The following is a 21992-nucleotide window of genomic DNA, read 5'->3' on the forward strand; positions in this document are numbered from 1 at the left end:
GTTTGGATAATGATTTGTTAATGAGAGGTCTTGCTAACTTCCTGGCTAACATCCTATCAAGGTGGGAGATAAGATTTCCTCCATAGTGAACAGGTGTCAACATCGGGCTTAGCTGTGCAGTGCCTGCAGACACAAAGTTCCATAGCAAGAACTGAAGAACATTATGGTCATCATTAAATACAGAGTTTTCAAAATTAAATACTCCTATTGCATAAATTTAGGTAAATAATTTTTATCTTGTGATGGCATAGGTAGTTATATATTGAAGTTTGTTGGAAACAGCCCTTAAACTTCATGTGCTTTTGCTAGCATAATTTTGGGATGGTGTCAGCTTTTTGTTCTGTGTGGGTTGTTGAGTTTATTTGGGGTATTTGGTTGGTTTTTTGGTTTGTTCATTTTATTGTTTTCCTTTCCTGTCTCTATACACAGACAAATGTGGTAAGATATTATAGTTTAATTATGGTTAATTTTCATTTCATATTGAAACCATGTAACAAATTCTGAAGTAATCCTTGGAGGATATGAAGATAATATGAGATTCTCTTTCTGTTTACACTGAATATATTCTCAGTAAAGCTATTAAAATTTAATTTAAGTTAGAAATGGTGTTAGGAATGTAAAAGTGCAATGCATGTTTTGAGTTGTTTCCCCATAAAAATATGAATAAATATGCAGGAATTTAAATAGCTTTACTTTTCCCATACATTGTCATTTAGTTAGGTGACGTAGTTCCATATTTTGTTTGTTGCCTCTAATTTTTAATGGATTTTTAATTCTTGCAGTTTTGGCAGAATTAATTGAAAAGTTCGTGTCACATCTTTCTGAAAGCAAAACAGATTGTTATTTCAGCACAGGAAGCTATAAAGGTCAGTCTCCTGATAATTTATTGCCATGCAGCTTCTTCATATTTAAATTGCCTTTCTTCTAAATGTATCTGTATCATTTTGGGGGTTGTTTAAAGTGTTCTTTAACAGCTCAGAAATTCATTACTTCACTGTTGGGAAATACCTCACTTTGGAGAAGAAAATTATGTGCTTCAGTGAACAGAACAGGTAATTATTAGTGATGGGCTTTCACATTTCTGTGTGTAAAATGGAAAGAGGAAGATGCAGAGCAGGTGAGGATGAGATTCAGAGTATTTGTTGACAACTATTATAGATGATTTGCAAAGCTGGTGGCATAAATATTTAAGATGGTATAAGCAATCTGGCTCACCTTTGAAAGCCCCACAAAGGTATACACTTTATATTGTATTAAGGGATATGTATTAAAGAACTGTTATTGTTGCCAGAGTAACCTGAGTGTTAGTTTTGTACAGATATTGCACTTACAGCCAAGAATAAAGGATGAATGATAATGCTGATTTATTCTGAGTGTAAAGTAATGTGTTTTAATACTTTGAAGCACTGGTAAAATTAGAAGATTTATAACCAATGTTAATATCTGCTGGAAGATGCACTTTCATTCTTCACTGTTTGTCCATGACTCTTCTCTCAGATTGTAGTTTGGCCATTTAGAGTACTTATTCTGTTACTAACTGTGGATAATCAAGCCTGCTTTGGGGAGAGTCTGTTGTTTATACTGATATTTTACTCTCCTATCCACAGTATGCAGATATAGTATCCTTGGAGACTTGGGGCCTGCCTTTAAAGTTTGAAAGCATAAAACCCCTTTAGAAATTTTAGAGGCTGTCTTTATATTTAGTGGCCTTTACCTTCCAAATGCTTGCTAACAGGATACCCTTAATTTCATTTGAGAATCTGTCTCTTTGCTTTATGATGAAAGTTGTTGATGAGACAGTTATTTCAATCAAAATTTTATTTTTTCTCAAAAGATACTGATTCCTTTGTCAAGGACAAGATATTTGTCTTGTCCTGTATAACTTTTCAACTTCTCATGATGCATAATGAGCAATAATGCAATTCCATGGACTCAAAAGGCTTGCTAATTACATATTTCTGAGACTTCCTAATAAAATAATAATTTTAGTTGTTCCTTTAAAAGCTAAACATGCAAAAACTAACTAGAGGAGAAAGAAACATCTGACTCTGAATGGATGCCTTGCCCAGCAAAAACAGCAAGCCTGCTCTTCCTTAATTATGATAGCTAAGTGCTTCCATCTAATGTGAAAGATCTCTAAAGAGAAGCAGTAGGCCTTACTCCATTCCCTTACTCATCAAGTACCTTAATTTTAAACCACTCCTCTCGATCTTCTGGTCAAAGTTGGGATTTAAAATACATTCAGGAAAGTTGAACCTAGATCTTCTATTTAATTGATTTCACCACGAACCACTGATTAAACAGAGGTGGCATCAACACTGCATTATTTATCTAAAATTTAATGTCAACTTCAAAGAAAACAAAGTTTGAAAATCCCTAGATAATTGCAGGTTCAATTAATTATCTAGAATGAAAAATCCAAAAGAGTAGATACAAAACCAAAGATAACATAGTGAAAACCTCAGTTCTTGGTTTTCTTGAGCCTTAAAGATTTTCTTTTAATGATAAACTAACTCTGTCTAATATTTATTTTTGTGTTTTCTGTATGAGGGGGTTTTTGGGTCTTATACAGGCACTACTAGGCATTAATTCTGGATAAGTTTGCCTGTTCGGTTATCAAATAAAGACTCCAACATTTAATGGGTTGTCTAAGAAAGAGTTTTCATGTGCAAATGCTTTTGATATTCCATGTGCTTTAATGAATAAAAGCTTGGAAATGTGATAACAAGAAGTCTTCTCAAGAGTAGTCAGTAATCTGGTGGTAAGAGGTAGGCAGAGGCCTGGTGGTACCCTATCGAGTTCTTTCCCTGTCAGCAACAGCATTATCACAGACTTCTTTTGTGAAGAGTTCTCTAGCCCAGAAAAGAGTGTTGCTCAGGTAAACACCATGTATCATCAAAGGTTTATTTTAATTTTTATAGGAAAACAGTTATTAAGTCTTCATAGCACCTTTTCCAGACAGGTGTAGCCATAAGGATTAACCAGGGAAGTTAGTTTAGGCCAATAAATTCATGCTGATTGACATAAAACAAAAGTCTGGCTCTAAAACTGAATCTGTGATCATATTCTAATTCTACTCTGAAACAGTAAAAGGACATGATTTTAAGAATGGGTCATATAACTAAAATGACATTCATTTTGGGTTCTTTTTTACATCATAAACTAAACAGTATGGCCTTCCTATGAAGGGAGGGTGATGTGTGTTGAGAACCCAGGATGCATTATGCTTCCTATGTTTGTACCAAAGGGACAACAAAACACACTCAAATCTTTATCAGACCTTATTTGTTTAAAATTAGCTTTCTCACTGATTGAATAATGATTGGCCAGCTTTCTGTACATTTCCCAAGGTTTTCTGGTAGTTTTTATGAAGCATTGCAATTCCTTCAAGGACAATTATTGAATGCCATGTTATTTCACCGTATGTTTTTCATATCCTCCTGAAAGAGCCATCTAACCTAAATCCTAAAACTAGTTACAGTAGAGACTTTTTTTGTATGAGGTAAAGCTAATGAGTTGTTAGAAGGTAACAAAATAAATTTGGGTCTGAGGAACTGAAAGCCAGTTTCTAATAGTTGTTTCATTTCAATGAAGAAAAGTCACATTTTTCATGAAAGTGGATTCAGTACAGCACATAGATATTCAGCGTTTATCATGTTTCCTGAAATTAGAATTTGATTATCTTAAAAAAATGACGGCCTTGTAAACCTGTAGCTAGTTGTAATTAGAATAACACAGTCATCCATCTGTCGTGGAACCCCTTAGGATTTCAGTCTCTTATAAAATTTGCAAATATGGAAAAATTAAATTATATTGGGTTGTTACCATTTTCAAGAAAAGAGAGAAGGAAAAAATATCTGATAAAAAACTATGCAGTTGCAATATTCAATTATAAACAGTAACACAAATCTTACATGAAGTTTACTTTCTGCTAGCAGCAACAATATACTGCCATGATGCTTATTCAGATGACTGAATGTGTGCATATGTTGATCTCTGTCTGTCCCCTTTCCTAGAATGAATAATTTCTAGTTTGATTTTATTTTTTCTTTCTCCTTTATAAACCCTAAAACCTTGAAAACCAAACTCTTGGTGTCTAGCTGTAATAGGTAATAAAATGGCAAGAAACTGAAATTTGCTGTAGTAGTAAATACCATGCATTATATATTAGGTATACGAAGTTCCTAAAATAGCCTCTTCCCTTTCTGTTAGCAAATTCCAGTTCACTGTAACAGAAACACTTTGTGAAAATATCATAGTTTTCTCAAGGTTTAAACAACCCATTTATCAGAGAAATGTGAAGTCATCTAATGTATTGGTGTCTTGTGCTCCTTAATTGATCTCCATGATGTGTTGCAGACCACGATATGTTGCAGACCATGATGTGTTGCAGACACTTGGGACTGCTGCAATATTTTGTGATCAGCAGGTTTTTTTTGGGACCTCTGCTTTTGCAGATGACCTTGCAGTCGAATCCTCTGTTTCCACTGGACTTTGTCTCTGAAACAGCTCTGCCATTTACTGGCAAAGAGACAGAACCTCCGGGATTTCAGGTCTTGGCCATAAAACTCAAATGTCATGGTATGTTCCTTCTCCTAGATAAGCCTAAGTTCTCTGAACAAAATCTCTAGGAGCTTTCTACCATTTAATGAGCTCTTAATCTTCAAAGGGTCAGGTGTGTCAGGTAACAAACTGAGAAATTTTAAAAACACCAGGGGGAATGTATCAATATAGAGCTGTTCAGAAGGAGCAGCAAATGAGAAACACTGATTACAACCTGAAATTGTGCTGAAAGGGAAGGAGAAGGAAGGGAATTTTTCCATTCTTTCTGCATCATTTGATAAATTGACTTCTTCAAACTGTCCACCATTTTGAAGAGGCTGTTATCAGAAAGCACTTACCAATTGCCAATTTAGGTAACTGGATGGAAAATGTGGTTCATTCTTAATGAAGCTGTTGCCAGGAACAGCTTGAGTGTTTGAGATGATCATTACATAAGTTGAAGTTCTAGATATCAATATTTTGGTCTTGTATTGTTATGACAAGAGTACTAATGGCATAACAAATACTTCAGATAGTCAAAAACTAGAATTATGCATAAGGTTACCTCTGAGAAGTCATCACCATTCTCCAGCAGTCACTCTTGGATCTTGTTTACATTGTCTCCAATCCCAGTTCAAATCCAACAAAAGTAATACTTTCCTTTGAAAAAGGATTATTTTATAGACATTTCTAACAATGAATGTGAAGTCAGACTGTCAGAAATGTTCTAGATGAGTAGCCTGGTTGAAGGAGGTGACATCATGAAAAAACAGTAGCACAATGGCAGAACAGATTATGGAGAAAAACTCATAAATTTTGCTCTGCCACAAGTCTAAATAATGTTTAAAATAGAAAACTTTCGTAAGAAAGGATAGTTACTGGCATAGCATAAAGATTAATATTGCCTGCCTGGGTATCTGCCAATGGACAGGGTTAGTGTTTAGGTACCTGTTGAAGAGTAAGTGAAAACCTGCTGGTTTGTTAACAAAAATAATAAATCAAAGGAAAAAAATTATGAGTTCCATAATTTCAGTTTATATGGACAAAGCCATAGACTAGAAATCTGATAGCAAATATACTTATATACTTCTAAGTATTTTAAAGCATTTGTGAGAATCGTGCAGGTGGCTCTGGCTATCATGGTATTTTCAGCTGTTTGCAGAACCTTTACTTAAATATTTTCTTTGAATCAAAAGTCTTTTTCATCCATAGCAAGAAACCTAATCTTTCTTATGGTCACTGAAGTTAAAATTTAGCATCCATTAGTATATTCCAAAGATTATTTATATAGACATAAAACCATTTGGCCTGGGCACCAGGAACTGAAAGAGCTAAGCCAATAATGTGAGTGACAGCTTTAGTAATATTTTTTTACTTAAGACAAAAAGGGAAACCTGTTGTGTCTTTGGTGTAACAGCACTTTAAACAGGGAAATAAATTATATATTATCCAAAGACCATACAAGTTACATGACATGCTGTAAAGCTGTTTCAGCTTAGCATCCTGTCATTTCAGTATGAATGCTATGTAGCCCATTTTCTGAATTAACCACAGAAAAGCTTTGTCATGGTAAGAGGAAAAATTAATAAGAAAGCAATCCTTAATATAAATGGTAAACTTAATTGGAGTGTAGGCTGATCAGAAAGAATGCCACAGGACTACGCATGGCAGTTTAATTTATGCTGGAGTGCTTATACTATAGACTGAGTTTAATAATTTAAAAAATCATGCCTCATGGGAGTCTCTTTTTGTGCTCCTGAATGCTACAAAACATTTTGAAAAGTGCTGCCCATTAAGGTGCTTTCTAAGAATTTTCTTAAACTGTAAATCAGCTCCTAGAGAATTTTGATACCCTTCAAGTCACCAGTTTAATTTTGGCTTCTGTTTTACAGTGTTTTTCATTTTTAAAGAAAAAAAGTGTGAAATATCCGTTCAACGTAGATTTTTTTGCTTTAAGATAAATAAAAAGGAAGCTGCCAAAATATGTTGTTCATTCAATTTAATAATAGCCAGAGTGCTGTATCATATTATTAATTCACAGTTCAGAGCGGTGGTCTGGCCTTTGACGATGAATGGCATTCTTATTTAGAGAACTGATTTTTCTCCATGCCTTTTTGTTATGAAACCTTTTCAGTTATATCAGGTGTATTGAAAAATATTTGTTAAAACATTTTTGTATAAAATTAACTCCGTGCATTAAATCAGATATGTGGGCATCATCACAATAGTACAGTCACAACAAGCAAGTTTTTTGTCCATGGATTGCAATATTCCACTTGTTTTTCATAGCATTTTCTAAGTTTAATGGAGCATTTAAGGTTTCTAGGTCCAGTTTTTAATTAGTGGAAAGTAGTCCTTTGTGTATTCTAAATGACTTTACAGTGTTCTTAGGCCTAGTCTTCCCAGTTTGTTAAGTAATAAACAAAAGGGAAAGTAAAAACTTTTGACCCAGGACAAAGAACCACAATTTTTGGATTAGGAGGATACAGAGCTGTGTTTATGTGGAATACAGTGGTGTCTGAAAGCAAGAGGTTTTGCCTTGATAAGGTACTGTGTGATAGAGAATTATTATTCAGTCCAGACTTCAAGTTAATTTTATCTTCCTTCACAATACAGAGAAAAATATAAAAAGGAAGTGTGGTGGAAAAAAAACGCCGCTTCCAGCCACTAAGAAATTGTTACAATAGAGAAGAAAAGTCAATGAAAATCAGTGAAGTCAGTTGTGTTCTTTTAATGTTAATGGACAATGAGCATTCAGTACTTGCTGTGAACTGTTACAGAGCGGACACTGGGGTCACACAGCGGGCTGTGATACAGCTTTTCTTTGTTACACCCTTGCCGGACTGGGAAACCTGCACTGCCACCCACAAGAGGATCAACCTCAAAATGGAAGCAGGACTGCAATGGAGCTTAGAGGTCATTGCTGTCCTTGCCCTCTGCTGCCATTAAAAATGGTGTTGTTAGGACTGAATTAGTCATTAGCCACAGCCAACTCATTTAAATTCCCCCTATTTCCTAGGATGTATGTATGCCTCTTGCCTTCCCACTTGCACACACAAACTTGAAAATATATTGACTTCATATGGCAATTGCAGCCTGAGTAAACAGGTAACTTGGAACAGGAGCTGTAAAAAGTTATAAATGTTTCAGTGATCTCCATGGGGTTTTAACTGAAATACCCTGTGAAGTTATATGTATTCTTCCAAAGATTGCGCTGCTGGTATGCTATGCAAAAGATATCTGAACTTCTGTTCTTTGGATTGCAGAAAACCTCTCTGATGTGTGTTTATTGTTTCAGTCCCATCAGATTATTGAGTAAGATAATTTTGTTCAAAGAGCAGTTGATATTTGTTATGTATAAGTATATTGTCAAAGGTACAAGGTTAACTTCTCACAACCCTAACACAAATTATTGTTCTCTGTGAAAAATATAAAACAGAGTGGGGTTTTATTCTTGCCATACTTACTCTGCTGAATTTTATTGCTTCATTGTCGAGTGTATTTTGCGGTATTATTTTCTTCATAAAAATTTTGCCCTGCCTCATCTGATATGAGAAAATTGAATCTTATTTTTTGGGGTTTTGGTGGGTTATTTTTGTTTTGTTTGTTTGTTTTCCCTTTGAGTCCTTTCCTCACTGAACTTGTAACTATTTCATGTTTAATACCTTAGTCCCTGTTTATGTGGCAGGAACATAGAGTCTTTACCTACATGAATAGTCAGGGAATCCTTCACTTTGATTTCTCTGTCTGAGGATATAGGAAAAATACATAAGAAGTTACTGTGTGATTTGCTTAATTAGATTTTTACATTTATCGTTTACATGAAAATACTTTAACTTCTGCTGCCATATCTCTTATTTACATTTTAAACAAATATTGTAAGTTAATAAGGGTTTTAATTTGTTTCATTTCTTTCTGGTTTTAAGCAGCACTTTCAAAGTATATTCAAGGTTTATTCCCTCAGCTTTGTAACTCATAATATTATAAGACTGCAATTTTTATCTGTGGTATAGTTATCTTAGATGATAACCTGTACCTGATAGGGAAAATGCCCATTTAAAATTCAATTTAGAATTTAAAATTTTGAGGAAATGCTACAGCAGTGGTTGCTTTAAATCCTTATTTATTAATTTTTTCTAGCTTGGATTTTTAATTTAAACAACTGCAGAAAATGGGGTATATTTTACTGCAGGAAAAAATGCACATAAATATAGGATTTAATTAATTTACTAAATCTATCAGTTTTAAAGTTTTCTGTGATTCATATCAGAATAGAATTTTTGTTAATAAAGTTGGAATTACAGCTAGGAAATTTTAAGGCCTCTGGAATGGTAGAAAGTGGATCAGAATAGGCTGCCTTGCCTGATTTCTAGGCCAGAAAGGATAAAGTTCTACTAAGATATGGTGCTGAAAAAGATGTTGCTTGCTGTAAATGTAATGATAACCATACCAACCATGAAGATTTCCTTAAAACAAGGATGATTTTCATTTTAAAAAAAGCCTTGTGAAGAATGGAGATTTTTTATGACTCCTTTCCAAACACTACCAAAATAATTTTGAATAGGAGACAGTTCTCCGGAGTTGGTATTCATACACAGATAGAGCTTTACATTAGCATTCAGTTCAAATCATATTTCTTGTAACAGTTTATTTAATTTATTTTGTTTTAGCCATGGATGCAGATGTGAAGAAAGAAAACCTTTCATCTGTGCAGCAGCTTGGTGTTGAAATGACAGTCAGGTACATGGTATTAAACTATTTCCCTAGAGTATTTCTAGGATTTGTTTGATTTTCATGGAATGACTTTAATAATACTTAATCCATCAACTCATTGCTTTATAGCATTTAATCTAAGATAAACTTTAAGAAAATGAATTCTAACTAGAATTGAAAAAGGTATTAGAACAGAATTAAATTATCTTTACAGTTTATGTATGTTATTATCCTCTATTTTTGTAAAGACTAATTGTAATGTGCTAGTAAGATTTACCATAAAATTGCATTATCCTGAATTATGTGTCTTTTTTTCCCTTGCATTACTTCTCTAAATGGTTCTGTTTTGCTAAGCTTAGTTATATGTCATTTAAACATTTTATTTGGCTGGTAATTTGCAGAGCTGTGATGAAGGAAAAGCTTAGATGTCTGTACTTCCACGGATTGCTATCTTTAGCATTAATGTTTGAATTCTGATTATAATAATTACACACACAATAATTATATCGAATTCTAAAGATTGTACGTGAAGAAACTGAGTTGTGTGTGATGGAGTACTTGCTCGTCCCCACCACTGTCTCTAAAACTGAACTAAAGGGAATTTGGGTGAGGATTTGTAACAATGAGCAGCAGATGTTTGCTGTGAATCCTTTCTAGTTTTATTTAATGATCTATGTGTATATCCACAGCATAGTTTTAGTGATGAACAACTTGATGACAGCTTAACTTTTACAGGTTTATTAAATATGAGTTCTTCCTTTTTAGGAATTCAAAAAATATTAAAGAGGTTTTTTTTTTAACTTTTTGAAATAGATATGGAAAATACTTAAACTTGCTAAAAGAAGATGCTGAAAATGGGCTGTGTTTCGTGTTAAAGAATTGTGAGGAGTTTCTGAAACAACAGCAAAGAACTGTGGTATCTTCACTTTGTATCCTTTCCTGATGGTATAAGTTATATTGTCTAAAAATTTCAGTGGAATTTGAACTCCTGGTTTGTACTTTTAATAGAGGTGTAGGTGTGTTATATTTATGGAAAGAAAAAGAAAATTAAAAAAGCATTTTTACTTCGAAATTTTATTAAGTTAAATGCATTCCCAATGCACTTAGGAAAATGTTCACCCTTTTGTTCCCATACTTTGTTAGAAGTGCAAATCACATTCACTTTTCTCATCAGCTGTTTTGGAGTGGGATCACATCTTTGAATGTGATAAAGAGCCTGCAGCAATGCACCTTTGAACATTGAGTATTTGTGGTACTCCCACAATACCAACACTGTTAATGATACTGCCCATGTAGTGATAAGTGTGGTAAGTGTAGTCAGATCAACAGGAGTGGTTAGACTTTTGGTTCTTTTGGATCTACCGTGGAACTTCCTGTAAAAAAAATTAAAACAGATAATAGCTTTTCAAGCAGCTTTGCTATATTATTCTCTGTTAAATTTGCATACCACTAGTAAATTATACTTCAGGTGTATTAGTCAGAATGTGCCAAATCTCATTTTTAAGGCTTTTTACTTTTTTTTTCCCCAATAACTTTAAGTCCTGTTTTATTCCTCCACTCTTCTCCTTTCTTGCACTTTATAAGCACACTCATTTTGGTGCAGATTTTTTTTGCATTTACTTGCTTTTTTATTAAATCTATCAGTTTTAGCTTGACTACATATGGACTAAAAAATTTTAGTATATGGGGAAAACAGCTTAAATTGTTTCTCTTAATTCAGTTTGAGAGACAACTGTGCCTTGATGCTGCCTTGTGTGCAGCTCTGTTCCCCTTGGCCGTGTCTAACAACCCAGCTCCTGGCTCTGTGTGCAAGGACCTCGGAAGGAGGAGAGCTGTGGTTGCTGCAGGAGAGTGAGGAGGAGATCTCTGCCCAAGTTCCTTAACCTTCCTGTCCAGGCTGCTTGCAGGAGCACTATGCTGGTTATGACTGGTTTGCATCTTCCATCTTCCTCATAATGTCAGGAGACAGGGAGAGGACACTGATGTTTCTTCAGCAATTTTCACGTCTTTTTGCTTCAGCATTTCTCTGGCTACCAAGACTGCATTTATCCGTAAGAATTTTTATAACCTGTTTCTTTCTGAAATGCTCCTTTGAAAGTTTAAAAATGAGAGTTTATTAATCTCCTTAGTTTTTTTTTTTCTTGGCAATTTGTTTGTTTGTTTGTTTACTTTTCTAATGCATTATATTATCCTTAAGCCCCACTAGCTAAATACATGACCCTGAAAAATTCATGGAAAAATGTAGATCTGATATTTGCTCAAATTTTTGTTTAAAAGGAGAGAAGTAGCAGGTGGACTGAAGACAACGTTAATAAATTTTAAAGCTGGCAGTAAAACAGCTTTGTTAGTGGCACTAAATTCTGTGTGAAGTCAGTGATACTGCTGAATGACTTTTTTTTTTTTTTAATTATCAGATTCCAGTAAGAGAGCAAGTCTGTCAATCTGATTTTTGGTTTTTTTTTTAGTGACAGTTTTGAAATTTACTTAATACATTTGAGTATATTTAGTAAATTTTAAAAATTATTACTGCATAAATAATGACTGTATGATTGACAATTTTAAATTGTCAGTATCTGGATTGAAGTTGTAATATAGGAAGCATCGTTTTTATCTTTCATTATGGGAGTTCCCAGCTATTTAAAATAAAACCCTTTGTACATTGTCACGTTTTGAACATGAACTCTAAACTGTAGTAGAGACTTCCAGAGAACTCTGAGATACAAAAAGCACAGATTAGATTCTGTGTTTCTTCTGCATGGTGGCTTCTGTAGCAATACCAAGTGATCTGTCTTGTTCACTAGAGGGGTGATGATATCGGTCCATTCAGCACTGAATCTGGCCTGAGGTTATTCCAACCTAATGAAATTTGTGCTGAAATTTACTTCACTTTGCTAGTGCTGAAAAACCACTGCTGCCAAGGATTCATTAGCTGGAACTGGGCATTGATATCCAGAGCCTTCAATAGTGATAAAACCTCTGCTCCTTTTGTTGTACATAATAGAATTTTGCTCACAGCCTCCACACATACTGCAAAGATATGTGCACACAAAAAACAAGTTGAAATACCATGAAGTTTTACTCCACCACAAAATGAAGGAAAAATATTCAGCAGAAATCAATCTTTTTTTTTTTATTTCTATTCTCCTGTTTAAAATATAACAACAGTTTCTCCATCCCTGCTTTGACAATTAAAGCCTGTATACAATAAGGAACTAGAGTACTAATGCATAGTAACAATCAGGATATATTTATTAACACTTTAGTTACCACATGTTTTTCTTGATGGAAGTACAACCTATTTTGTTTATCCTGTTTCCTGTCTCTAAAATAATCAGAATTATTTATCTTACATATATAAAGGGTATATTTTTATATATTGTTCTCAGCAAGGCATTAAAAAACAACACATTTCTGTAGTCTGTAATCCTGTTCCTCGATTTCATTGTTGATGATGATGATGTTGTTGTTGTTAACCAGATGCACCTGCCTGTTACAACAGTGGAATATGGCATCCATCCAGTCTATTTTTGCAGTGCTCACCATGTTGAAATGTTGCTGAAAGCTGAGTTGCCCCTTGTCTGTTCAGCCTTCCAAATGTCTGGTTTCACTCCATCCCAGGTAACCAATCAAAGTCTATTAAATGATCTTCAACCTATTGACTTAAATCTACAAAATCAAGAACACTGAGGAACTACTGGCCATTTTTTTCTAAATGGCACTTGTGTGGTGGTTATAAAACTGAGGATAAGAGATAAGAACACATAGCAACTTATCTGAGTATCTGAAAATAGAAAGTGACTGACTCAGAATAATACCAGTGTATGGGAACTGATGACCTTTTATTACATGTTCATGAAGAAAAATTGATAAAAATAATATATACTAAATCCTCAGATTTAGCATTTAAACAAAATACCTTATTCCCTGGAATAATTATCTAAATCTTCCATAGGACAGAAGTGGGTAATTTGCAGTAATTATATACTACGAAGCAGTTCCTGTGATATTAGAGAAAAAAATAATTTTATATGAGCTACTATAACTATTGCAATCAGGTAACACACTGTTCTTTCATATTAAAGAAGTGTTACAACAGCAGAATAATTATCTATAACACCAGCTTTCATTTTGCCTAGTTACAACAATTGTTTGGTAGTATTGAAAGCTATGGATGAAGCATTGTTTGTAAAGATTGCAATCATGATGAAGGGTAAAGAGCTCCATGCAGTGAGTTAGATTGTCCATGCAAAGGACATCTTGCCAGAGTGAGAAAGTGTATTGCTGTGCCAAAGCAAGAAAAATATTTTTCATCCTGTACCTTCAAAATTCCTTTTTGCTGCAAGATTTGCAGCTGAAGAGACTCTTTAATGGGGCAGATGCCAGTGTGGTACAAGCATTGCTTAAAGTAGTCATCTTGGGGTTTGGTTTTTGAGGAGAAAAGATTAGCAGATGAAGGAATTTATCTCAGCATAGGAATAAGGTGCTTGTAATAAGGTTCCTGTTTTAGGATGAAGAAAATACATGGGGACAGTCACTCCTTCAGCTATTCTTGTGCAAGTTATACTATTTTCTTTTTTTAATTGTGTGCATTCAGTAGTACACTAGATACTGTTCTGAACTGCTAATAATGATTTTTTTCATTTATTTAATGAGCTACTGAAATGCCAGTCGTGGGTACCACTGTATCTTCTCTGTGATTTTGCAGTTTTACTGCAGCATTAAAAACAAACTCTGAACTGTAAAAACAATTTTGATGTATTTAATTGATTGTGTGCCTTAATAAATACATCAAAACAGATTTACTGCCATACTATGGTTGTCATCTAATTGGAATTGTGGTAATTCTGCTGCATATTTTTAAACACTTTAAGGAATGACTAGCAGAAGATTTGTGGTCTAGAACCAAATGAAATGTTCATTATACCTCTTAATACATTGTAATTTAGATCAGGGCAAAGGAGTCACTGTGTTCACACTCACTTCATTAAATGAAAATGTGTTTTAGGGAAGGACCTAACGTTCATTTATAATGCAGATAACTACTTTAATTGAAAGGAAAACCCGTGTTGAACATGTCTTCATCACTGTCATTACCCTTTAGGACACATTTAAAACAAAATCTTGAAAAAATCACTTTTTCTTTCATTGGGCTTTGAGTCTCAACCTCAGGAGGCGCTGGAATACATTCGTACAAGTGAGCTGCATGGATACAGGCTGTAATGTTTTGTCTAACTCACTAAGAGTCTATTCAGAGGCTGTGCGTTAAAAATGGTGAATCTTGGCTTCTTTTTTACTTTATCCCTTTTATTCATAGCTGGGGTGATGTTACAGGGAAAAGGTTCTGTAGTATAGAAAAGAGATAAAGCTGATTAATCATGACTGAATGTATAGAATGATTTAATGATATATCATTTCATTCTCATCTAGATCTGTCTGCAATGGATAACTCAGTGTTTCTGGAATTACATGGACTGGAGTGAGATCTGTCACTACATTGCCATATGTATTTTCCTTGGTCCTGATTATCAAATATATATGTGTATTTCTCTGTTCAGACACCTACAGCAAGACATCCTGAAGCACACAGAAGCCCGAGATCTTCAGGTTTTTCTCAAAGTAAGGGTTTCCTAATTTTTCAACTGCTGAGGAGAAGCAAAGCTCTTAATACTGAGGATATATACTATATATATATTTATATAGATATATTAATATATATTTAATCTGAAGCTCTTACTGAATTTCACTCAGTCATTTTAAACAAGTGAAATAATACTTTAATTTTATTTGTTCCCTAGCAGGAAATTTTGTATTTTCCAGAAAATAGCTTTCCTGCATTTTTTACTGAGCAATTTCGTTCATGAGCAAAGAAAATAGGCTCATTAAGTTAGGAGAGCATTTGATTCCGTTCTCTATATTTGGGCTCAATCTCACTGAACAAGGTGCTCTCCAGAAAGGTGGGTTTGCACAGTTGTCTCTTGCTGAGAGATGTAGCATGAAGCTGATCGAGCTGGTAGTTTGAAGAAATACCAATTACTGTACAACCAGCCTTGCAATTTCATATTCTTTCCCAATTATAAATTATGTTTGGGTTTGGGGTTTTTTGCAGGGTAGTGCATAGCTGTAGCTGCAGTCATTAATTGATACAGTATCTTACTCTTCTTCACAGGGATATTTTTGTCTTTTTTGCTAGTTTTTTTTCACCTGGCAAATTTTTTTTGTGAACTAGGTATCTGCATCTTAGTCTGTCCCAAGAATAATAGTTTTCTGACTAGTTTGCATCCAACTAATGTATGCTTAAATATGGAAAAGTATCTCAGCCCAATCAGCTTCCTTGAAAATATTTGCTACACCGTCTAATGAATGTATTGTTTTTTTTCCCTGGTTTTGGACAAAGTGTCTTAAAAGCTGTATCTTGATGACATTGTTGGATAGAATATGTAAAATACAGAAGAAAGCAATGGTACATTGCCACATGCAGTATAAACAGACTAAACGTTTGGCATGGTACTGTTAAATTAATGAGAAAAGAATGTAAATTAATGCAGTACTGGAATATCTGCAATTTATTGAGTGACCAGTGCAGAAAAAAAGGAGCATACTTAACTTGAACTCCTGCTATTGATAAGTCTTAATTAATTGAAACCAAAAACAAAAAAAAGAACCGTAGAATGGTTTGGGTTGGAAGGAACCTTAAACATCATCTAGTTCCAATCCATCTTCCACTACACCATTGAGCCTGGCCTTGAATACTACCAATGTGTTCCACAACTTCTTTTCAGTGCCTCACCATCCTCACAGTAAAGCTCTTCCTCATACCAAATCTAAACCTACCCTCTTTGAGTCTGAAGCCGCTCCCCCTTGTTCTGTCACTACATGCTATTTAATTCCAGATATATGTATGCATATATATATATATAATTTTATATTCCACTGTAGTCAGCTTTCTCACAGTGCATGAGGAGAAACTTGGAAGGTAAAATCTTACTTTTGCTTTGCTTCTGTGTAGAGGAGAAGAAATATAAAGACTATTTCGAATTCCTGTTCAGATGCCAAAGTGCTGTTTTCCAAGCCTGAGTAGATGTTCTCAGGAGAATTCTACTTAGCAGAGATTCACAGTTAATACACCAGAGGTACAGCTTATGTCCACAGAGACTGGCTCCAGAGAGTTTTTTGCAGCACATGCTGCCAACAGTGGTAATAATGATTGGTAGATGAGTACACAACAGTAACAAATTAACCCTTTTTACACTTAACCATTCTTCAGGATCCTGTGTTCTGTGGGGCATCCTCCTTATCCCTCCAATATAGTAGCCATGAGAAGGAACATTATGGATTTGTTTTCTGAGGGCACTTCCTTTTACTCTGTGTTTTGGAATCAGTAAGAATTATTCACTTTTAGTAGTGCAGAACGGTTTATTCTGGTTTTATTTAAGCACTTCATGAAAATCTTCTTTTATCATTGATTTAAAAAAATCCTCATCTCCTGTTTTTCTTTACAATCTAGCTGGATGTAAAAGCCACACTTACTTATAAACTTATGCCATGTGCTGGTGTAGGAGTCTTCCTTCAAAAGAATATTTTAGTATGTGGCTTTCCCTTCTTAAAGCTTACTTTCATTTCCTTAAAAATCTTCAATGAAATATTCTCCAGAAATTAGATAAACAACATCCCAGTGAAATGAAATTCTCTGATGCCAAGTGTGTGATTTAAAAAAAACCAAAAAACTGTCTGGAAGCAGATATTGCCAAATCTGTATTTCTAAATAAAACATAATAAAATCTATTTTAAACAGCCAGGCTCTGACAATCAGAAAAAAATGAGCTATCTTTAGAAGCTTGGAATTCATTAAATTTGAGTTGTACATTTTTTTTCCTAGCTAATAAATGCTTTCTCTGTGTATCTGTGCAGGAGGAAGCACTGCATGGATTTCGAGTGAGTGATTATTTAGACTACATGGAAAGCTTGGAGGAGCTCTACAGACCAATGCTGCTGAAAGACATGAGGAACATAACACAGAACACATAGATGAAGCAAACAAGCACTTTATTTTACAGTTTTGATTACATCCTTTAAAAGGATGCTGATTGATTGATACCTCAGTCTCACCTAAAATCAGCCAGGCTGTTGAAATGTACATACTGTAAAATAAATAAGAAGTGTTTTCAGAATATAGTTTTTCAATAAGACATAGCCTACTTTTGATAACCCAATTTTACCATACAGGTTATGTGCACAGCCTCATTTTCAGTTAGCAGGAGGCAGCTTCAGAAGCCACCTGTAGGATGCTGAAGTTTCTTCCTTATAAAGCCTTGTACCTGTTCTCAACTCATTCTCTCTTTGTCATCTCCTTAGAGCACTGTCCTAAAGCCTTCGTATTTTGCTTGGATCTGACAAAGGGATTTTTTTCTTTAGAAACAACTGCTGTTGTGTATTCATGTGCAAGAAAAGTCAACAAATGGAAACCAAACTCTCTGTTCCAACTTTATGGATAATATTGAGAAAATTGAATGTTTGAATACATGCAATGAAAAAAGACTTGATACTCCTGTCTTTAAAAAAACCCAAATAAATAGTTTTATGTAATAAAGCATTATTAACCCTTGTTGTGAATGAAATTAGAGTCTTTATTATTTGGCTTAAGAAGAGGGGAAAATACTATGTTTTGTCAACACATGCAATAACTTTTTTTTACAGAATATCCATAATCTCAAAATATTTTTATTATAAATTAATGATACAGTGTTTTGGAAGTACAATGGAAACCAAAAATGTTGAATTTAGATTTATCCAATATTGTTAACACATTCCTGGGAGAGAATCTAAAGATTACTGCAAAGTTCCTGAAAAACTTTGCTTGATAAAATGGTTATATATACACTAATTGAGCCCATACTCAAATTCAAATTATAAAACACATTAGAACCTGCTGTGAAGTTTCTGAAATTATATGCAACCTAGGAGTGAACATTGACAAAGGTTTCGCCACTAATTTCTACTTTCCTGACTGTGCATTTCATAAGTTCACAAGTTTAGCTTTTTTTCCTGTCTAGCCAAGATATGTTTTAAATACTTTTGCACTTTTATGAACTGTGTTAGCTCACCTACATTAATAAAAGAGGCTGGCAAGTGTGTGGAAGGAATTATGACAAGAACTGATAGAACCAAGTGCTTGCCTGACACTGAGGCCAGTGAATGCTATGACTTACATGGTATATATTCTTTTAACCTTAATAGCAGTTTCTCTTTTCTTAAATAACCTTATTTAGGCATATATCTCAAACCAAGAAACAACAAATAACAAACATCCAGGTGGTGAATAACACTTGAACACTAATATATACATATTTCTAGACAGACCATGGGTGATTAAATATCCATTATGAAGTAAGTCATCAGTTCCTTTAGCTGCAGCAGAAATTTTTCAGGAAAATAGGCCTTTGTGATAGGTATATAAGTAACCTAGGAACTCTTGCCATATCAATAGCTGTCATTTTGTATTCCTTGTCCCCCAACAAAGAAGAGAGAGGTACTGCAGAGCTGACCCTTAATAGTAATAGCTTTCATCACTACTGCATCAAATTAATCCAAAGAGATCCAGTACACAATAACCAGAAAGAAAAGGCAGATACAAATAGTAGAAAGCAATCAGCCTGACTACCAAGCAGTGCTATTGATAAAAGCAATTTTTGCATTTCCAGCAACTCAATCGACTTCAGTTTTCCCATCTGCAAAACAGCTACATTTTCATACACTCTGTATATGCTGAGATGATTAATTAGAGCGCATCCATAAAATAGTTAGTGCATGAAAACCTTATGTAAATGCTAAATCTTAATACCTGGTAGTAATTTAAAATTGCCCTATGACAGAAACAGGACATTGACACCTATTACAAGTAGACTGAAATAAAGCTTGAAGTGATGGGGAAACCAATGGCATCTTCTTTAAATCAATAACAGGCTGAAAACAAATGACCATTTTAGCAACAGATACCTGAAGACATGCTCACATGCTATATTACCTCCAGTCTGAAGACTCCCTTATACAGCTTTGCTGGTATATATAAAAATTTCTCCATTCAGCTCCCTATTTTCTTTCAGGGAGCTATTCTACTGAGATGTAGACAGTTTCTATCTCAAAATCTATTTGTATTTTTCTGGTTTCCTCTTCCAGCTGCTTCTTCCTTTCTTTCCATCATGATTGTATTTACCTCTGTCTGGCTTTTTCTCTCTTATTTTCAGCTGTCTCATTGTTCCCAATCCCCAGTGACAGCCCAAGCACTAAAGGATAAGAAGTATTTCCTTCCTTGTACTTAAAATGTGTAACTAAACTTGATTTAAAATAAACATAATGGTGCAAAACCCCCAAACAAGACACTAAATTAATCCCCGACTTGGAAATCTGAGAAGCTGGTAGTAGGAAGACATGACCCTCCCAAATATGTTGTCAGCAGCCCTGACCCAGGCTTCCTACTGGAGGAAATTGAGCTCTGCTGCATCTGCCTCTCTGTCATATGGCCCTGCCCCTCAGCTGGGATGCCATGCTGCATAGAAACATCTGTGTTGTTTCTAAAAGATATGTCATGTACAAATTACCTCCTTTAGTCTCTGCAGCATGAGCCAGCCTTTTGGGATAAAAAACAGTAATATCCAAAAATACTTTTCAGCTCTTCATCTCTGCGAATTTAAATTTTTTTAATGACAGTTCTGCAGGTAGAAAGATTCTCCATTACAATATATAATGTTCACACAACAAGAGAAATACTGACAGTGAAAGCAACTAGAAACTTTGAAATAAAATATTTTAGATGTGGTAGGAAAAAAAATATATCAGTGGTAAATAGTTGGACTCAAAATTCTGGGTTTGACTGTTTTAATAGGTCCAGCTCAATCACTAGGACAACAGTTAAAAAGTCTCAGCTTTTCTAAACCATTTTGTATTGTCTTGAAATGCTTCTTAGCTAATCCATAATTGTCCATAGATTCAAGAATAGGTGATAATTTCAGCATACATTTTCTCTCTCAAATTATAATATCTACCTATATATCCACATTGGACTAGAACAGAAGATAAAATTTTACCTAATTTGAGCAGATAAAAATTAAAAACTTGTTTGAAATGTAACAGTGTATTTGTGCCAGGAGAAGTAACTGTCATTTATTTCCTATGAGAAAGTAATTTTGAGAGCTGCAGTGTTTGTACTGTTTCTGCAAATCTGTGGGCTATATTTATGACACATCTTCTGGTATTTTGTTTATTAACTGATCATACATAAACAGACAGAGATATGACTCTTCCAAGCTAGATTACTCAAGGTAGTTTCCAGTAATTTAAAATGACATTTCCATTTAGACAGATCCTGTCTTTTTAGAGTTCATTTTTATTCAACATCTAAGCTAAAGGAGAACAATTCTTTACATTTCAGATCATGACTAAGTTACCAGTTTTACTACTTCACCTAGCAAGAACTGATTCAAAAAGTTTTGTGTACTCATCAGTGTATAGGGAAAAAACATCTTCCCTGTTCCTTTGATACCAAAACACCAGTAAATTAAAAAATCCCCACAGCTCCAGAGCAAAACGTTGTTTGATTCTGTTTCATCACAAAAAACAAAATGCCTGAAAGCATAATATACAGAGCAGTGGTGCATAGGGAGGTTTCAACATGGTTTGAAAAATGAGGTTAGATGGTGTTAAATCAGGAACTGATACCTGACTAATATTTCATATGGTCAGTTTCCTGATCAGAAATAGAACAAGACAAGGCGAATACATGAAATTCACTTAAAATGATGAATGAAGAAAGCAAGCTTTTTTGGAGCAGATTTTTAAGGAAACAAACACCACAGGAATAAAAACTCCAAGGGAAATTAACCATTTAAATTAGTGTTTACTCTCTCAAAAGATTTAATCTGCTCTTGGTATTTTCTCTGCTCTAACTAAAAGCCTGTCATGGAATGAGATTCATCCATGTTGTGGGAATTAACTCCTTTAAAATTTGACTCAGCTTTTAAAATGCTGCTTTAGTTTTAACACAGACATTCACAAGTATAACAATCCAATTAAGCTTCCCTCTCCTCAAAATTTTTGATGGCTTAGATATGATAATTTTTTTTTTTAGTTATCCAGGCTATTGCCACACAATTTTCACTTAAAAGGCATATTTGCAAGTAGTTTTTTCAGATGAAACTTTTCTTGATTTGTAAAACTACTGTCGTGAACAATGCCATAATGTGTATACTGTCACAATTTCTGTAATGGATTTTCTAGGCAAAGATTTCTTCTCCAAAAAAGCTTATTTCCCATGCTGATCCATGATGGTGTTTGGTTACACTGCCATTTTCCTCTAGCTCTAAGTCAGCAGAGAAAAGCTTCCTGCTAGAAAATAGGAAACCAAAGTTTGGAACAAATACAATTTTGGCAAGGAATTCCTTCTGAGGGAAACTATAGACCCATGAAGCCAGTTATACCATCTGTCTAAATCACTTTGGAGTCATTCAGATATTTGTAGGAAATTAATTTTGTACAGAATCTGGAAGCGAGAGGAAACCATGGTCTCTAGATATCCCAACCCTTTCAGACTCCCATGAAAATTAAATTTGATGAATTTTCAGCCAAGTCACTTGGAGCCATGCAACTTTGTCCCTTAGAGAAACTAATTTTATGTCCTGAATAATTGCCTTGACCTTCAACATGAAGTAGACTTGAAGCTTCCAAAACATCCTGAACTGAAGAAG

At 34.4% G+C, this 21992-nt stretch overlaps 1 protein-coding gene across 5 annotated transcripts in view; it reads left to right on the plus strand.

Annotated features, from left to right (window-relative positions):
• The window catches only part of TBC1D32 (TBC1 domain family member 32), a 74620-nt gene extending 56763 nt beyond the window's left edge, over positions 1-17857 (plus strand). For 4 of the 5 annotated variants that reach the window (XM_071437765.1, XM_071437772.1, XM_071437782.1 and 1 more), the window contains exons 28-34: positions 783-866; positions 9213-9282; positions 10069-10184; positions 11152-11306; positions 12733-12873; positions 14683-14871; positions 17164-17857. In XM_071437765.1, coding sequence (XP_071293866.1) covers positions 783-866; positions 9213-9282; positions 10069-10184; positions 11152-11306; positions 12733-12873; positions 14683-14871; positions 17164-17280 — 872 coding nt within the window. In that variant the 3' untranslated portion in view covers positions 17281-17857. The remainder of the gene's footprint in view (positions 1-782; positions 867-9212; positions 9283-10068; positions 10185-11151; positions 11307-12732; positions 12874-14682; positions 14872-17163) is intronic. The other variant, XM_071437793.1, reaches the window with a different exon arrangement.
• Positions 17858-21992: the final 4135 nt, after the last annotated feature.

The sequence above is a fragment of the Agelaius tricolor genome, unplaced genomic scaffold (assembly GCF_023055355.1).
Source record: "Agelaius tricolor isolate 1412-34295 unplaced genomic scaffold, bAgeTri1.0.p SCAF_1, whole genome shotgun sequence".
Lineage (NCBI taxonomy): Eukaryota > Metazoa > Chordata > Aves > Passeriformes > Icteridae > Agelaius > Agelaius tricolor.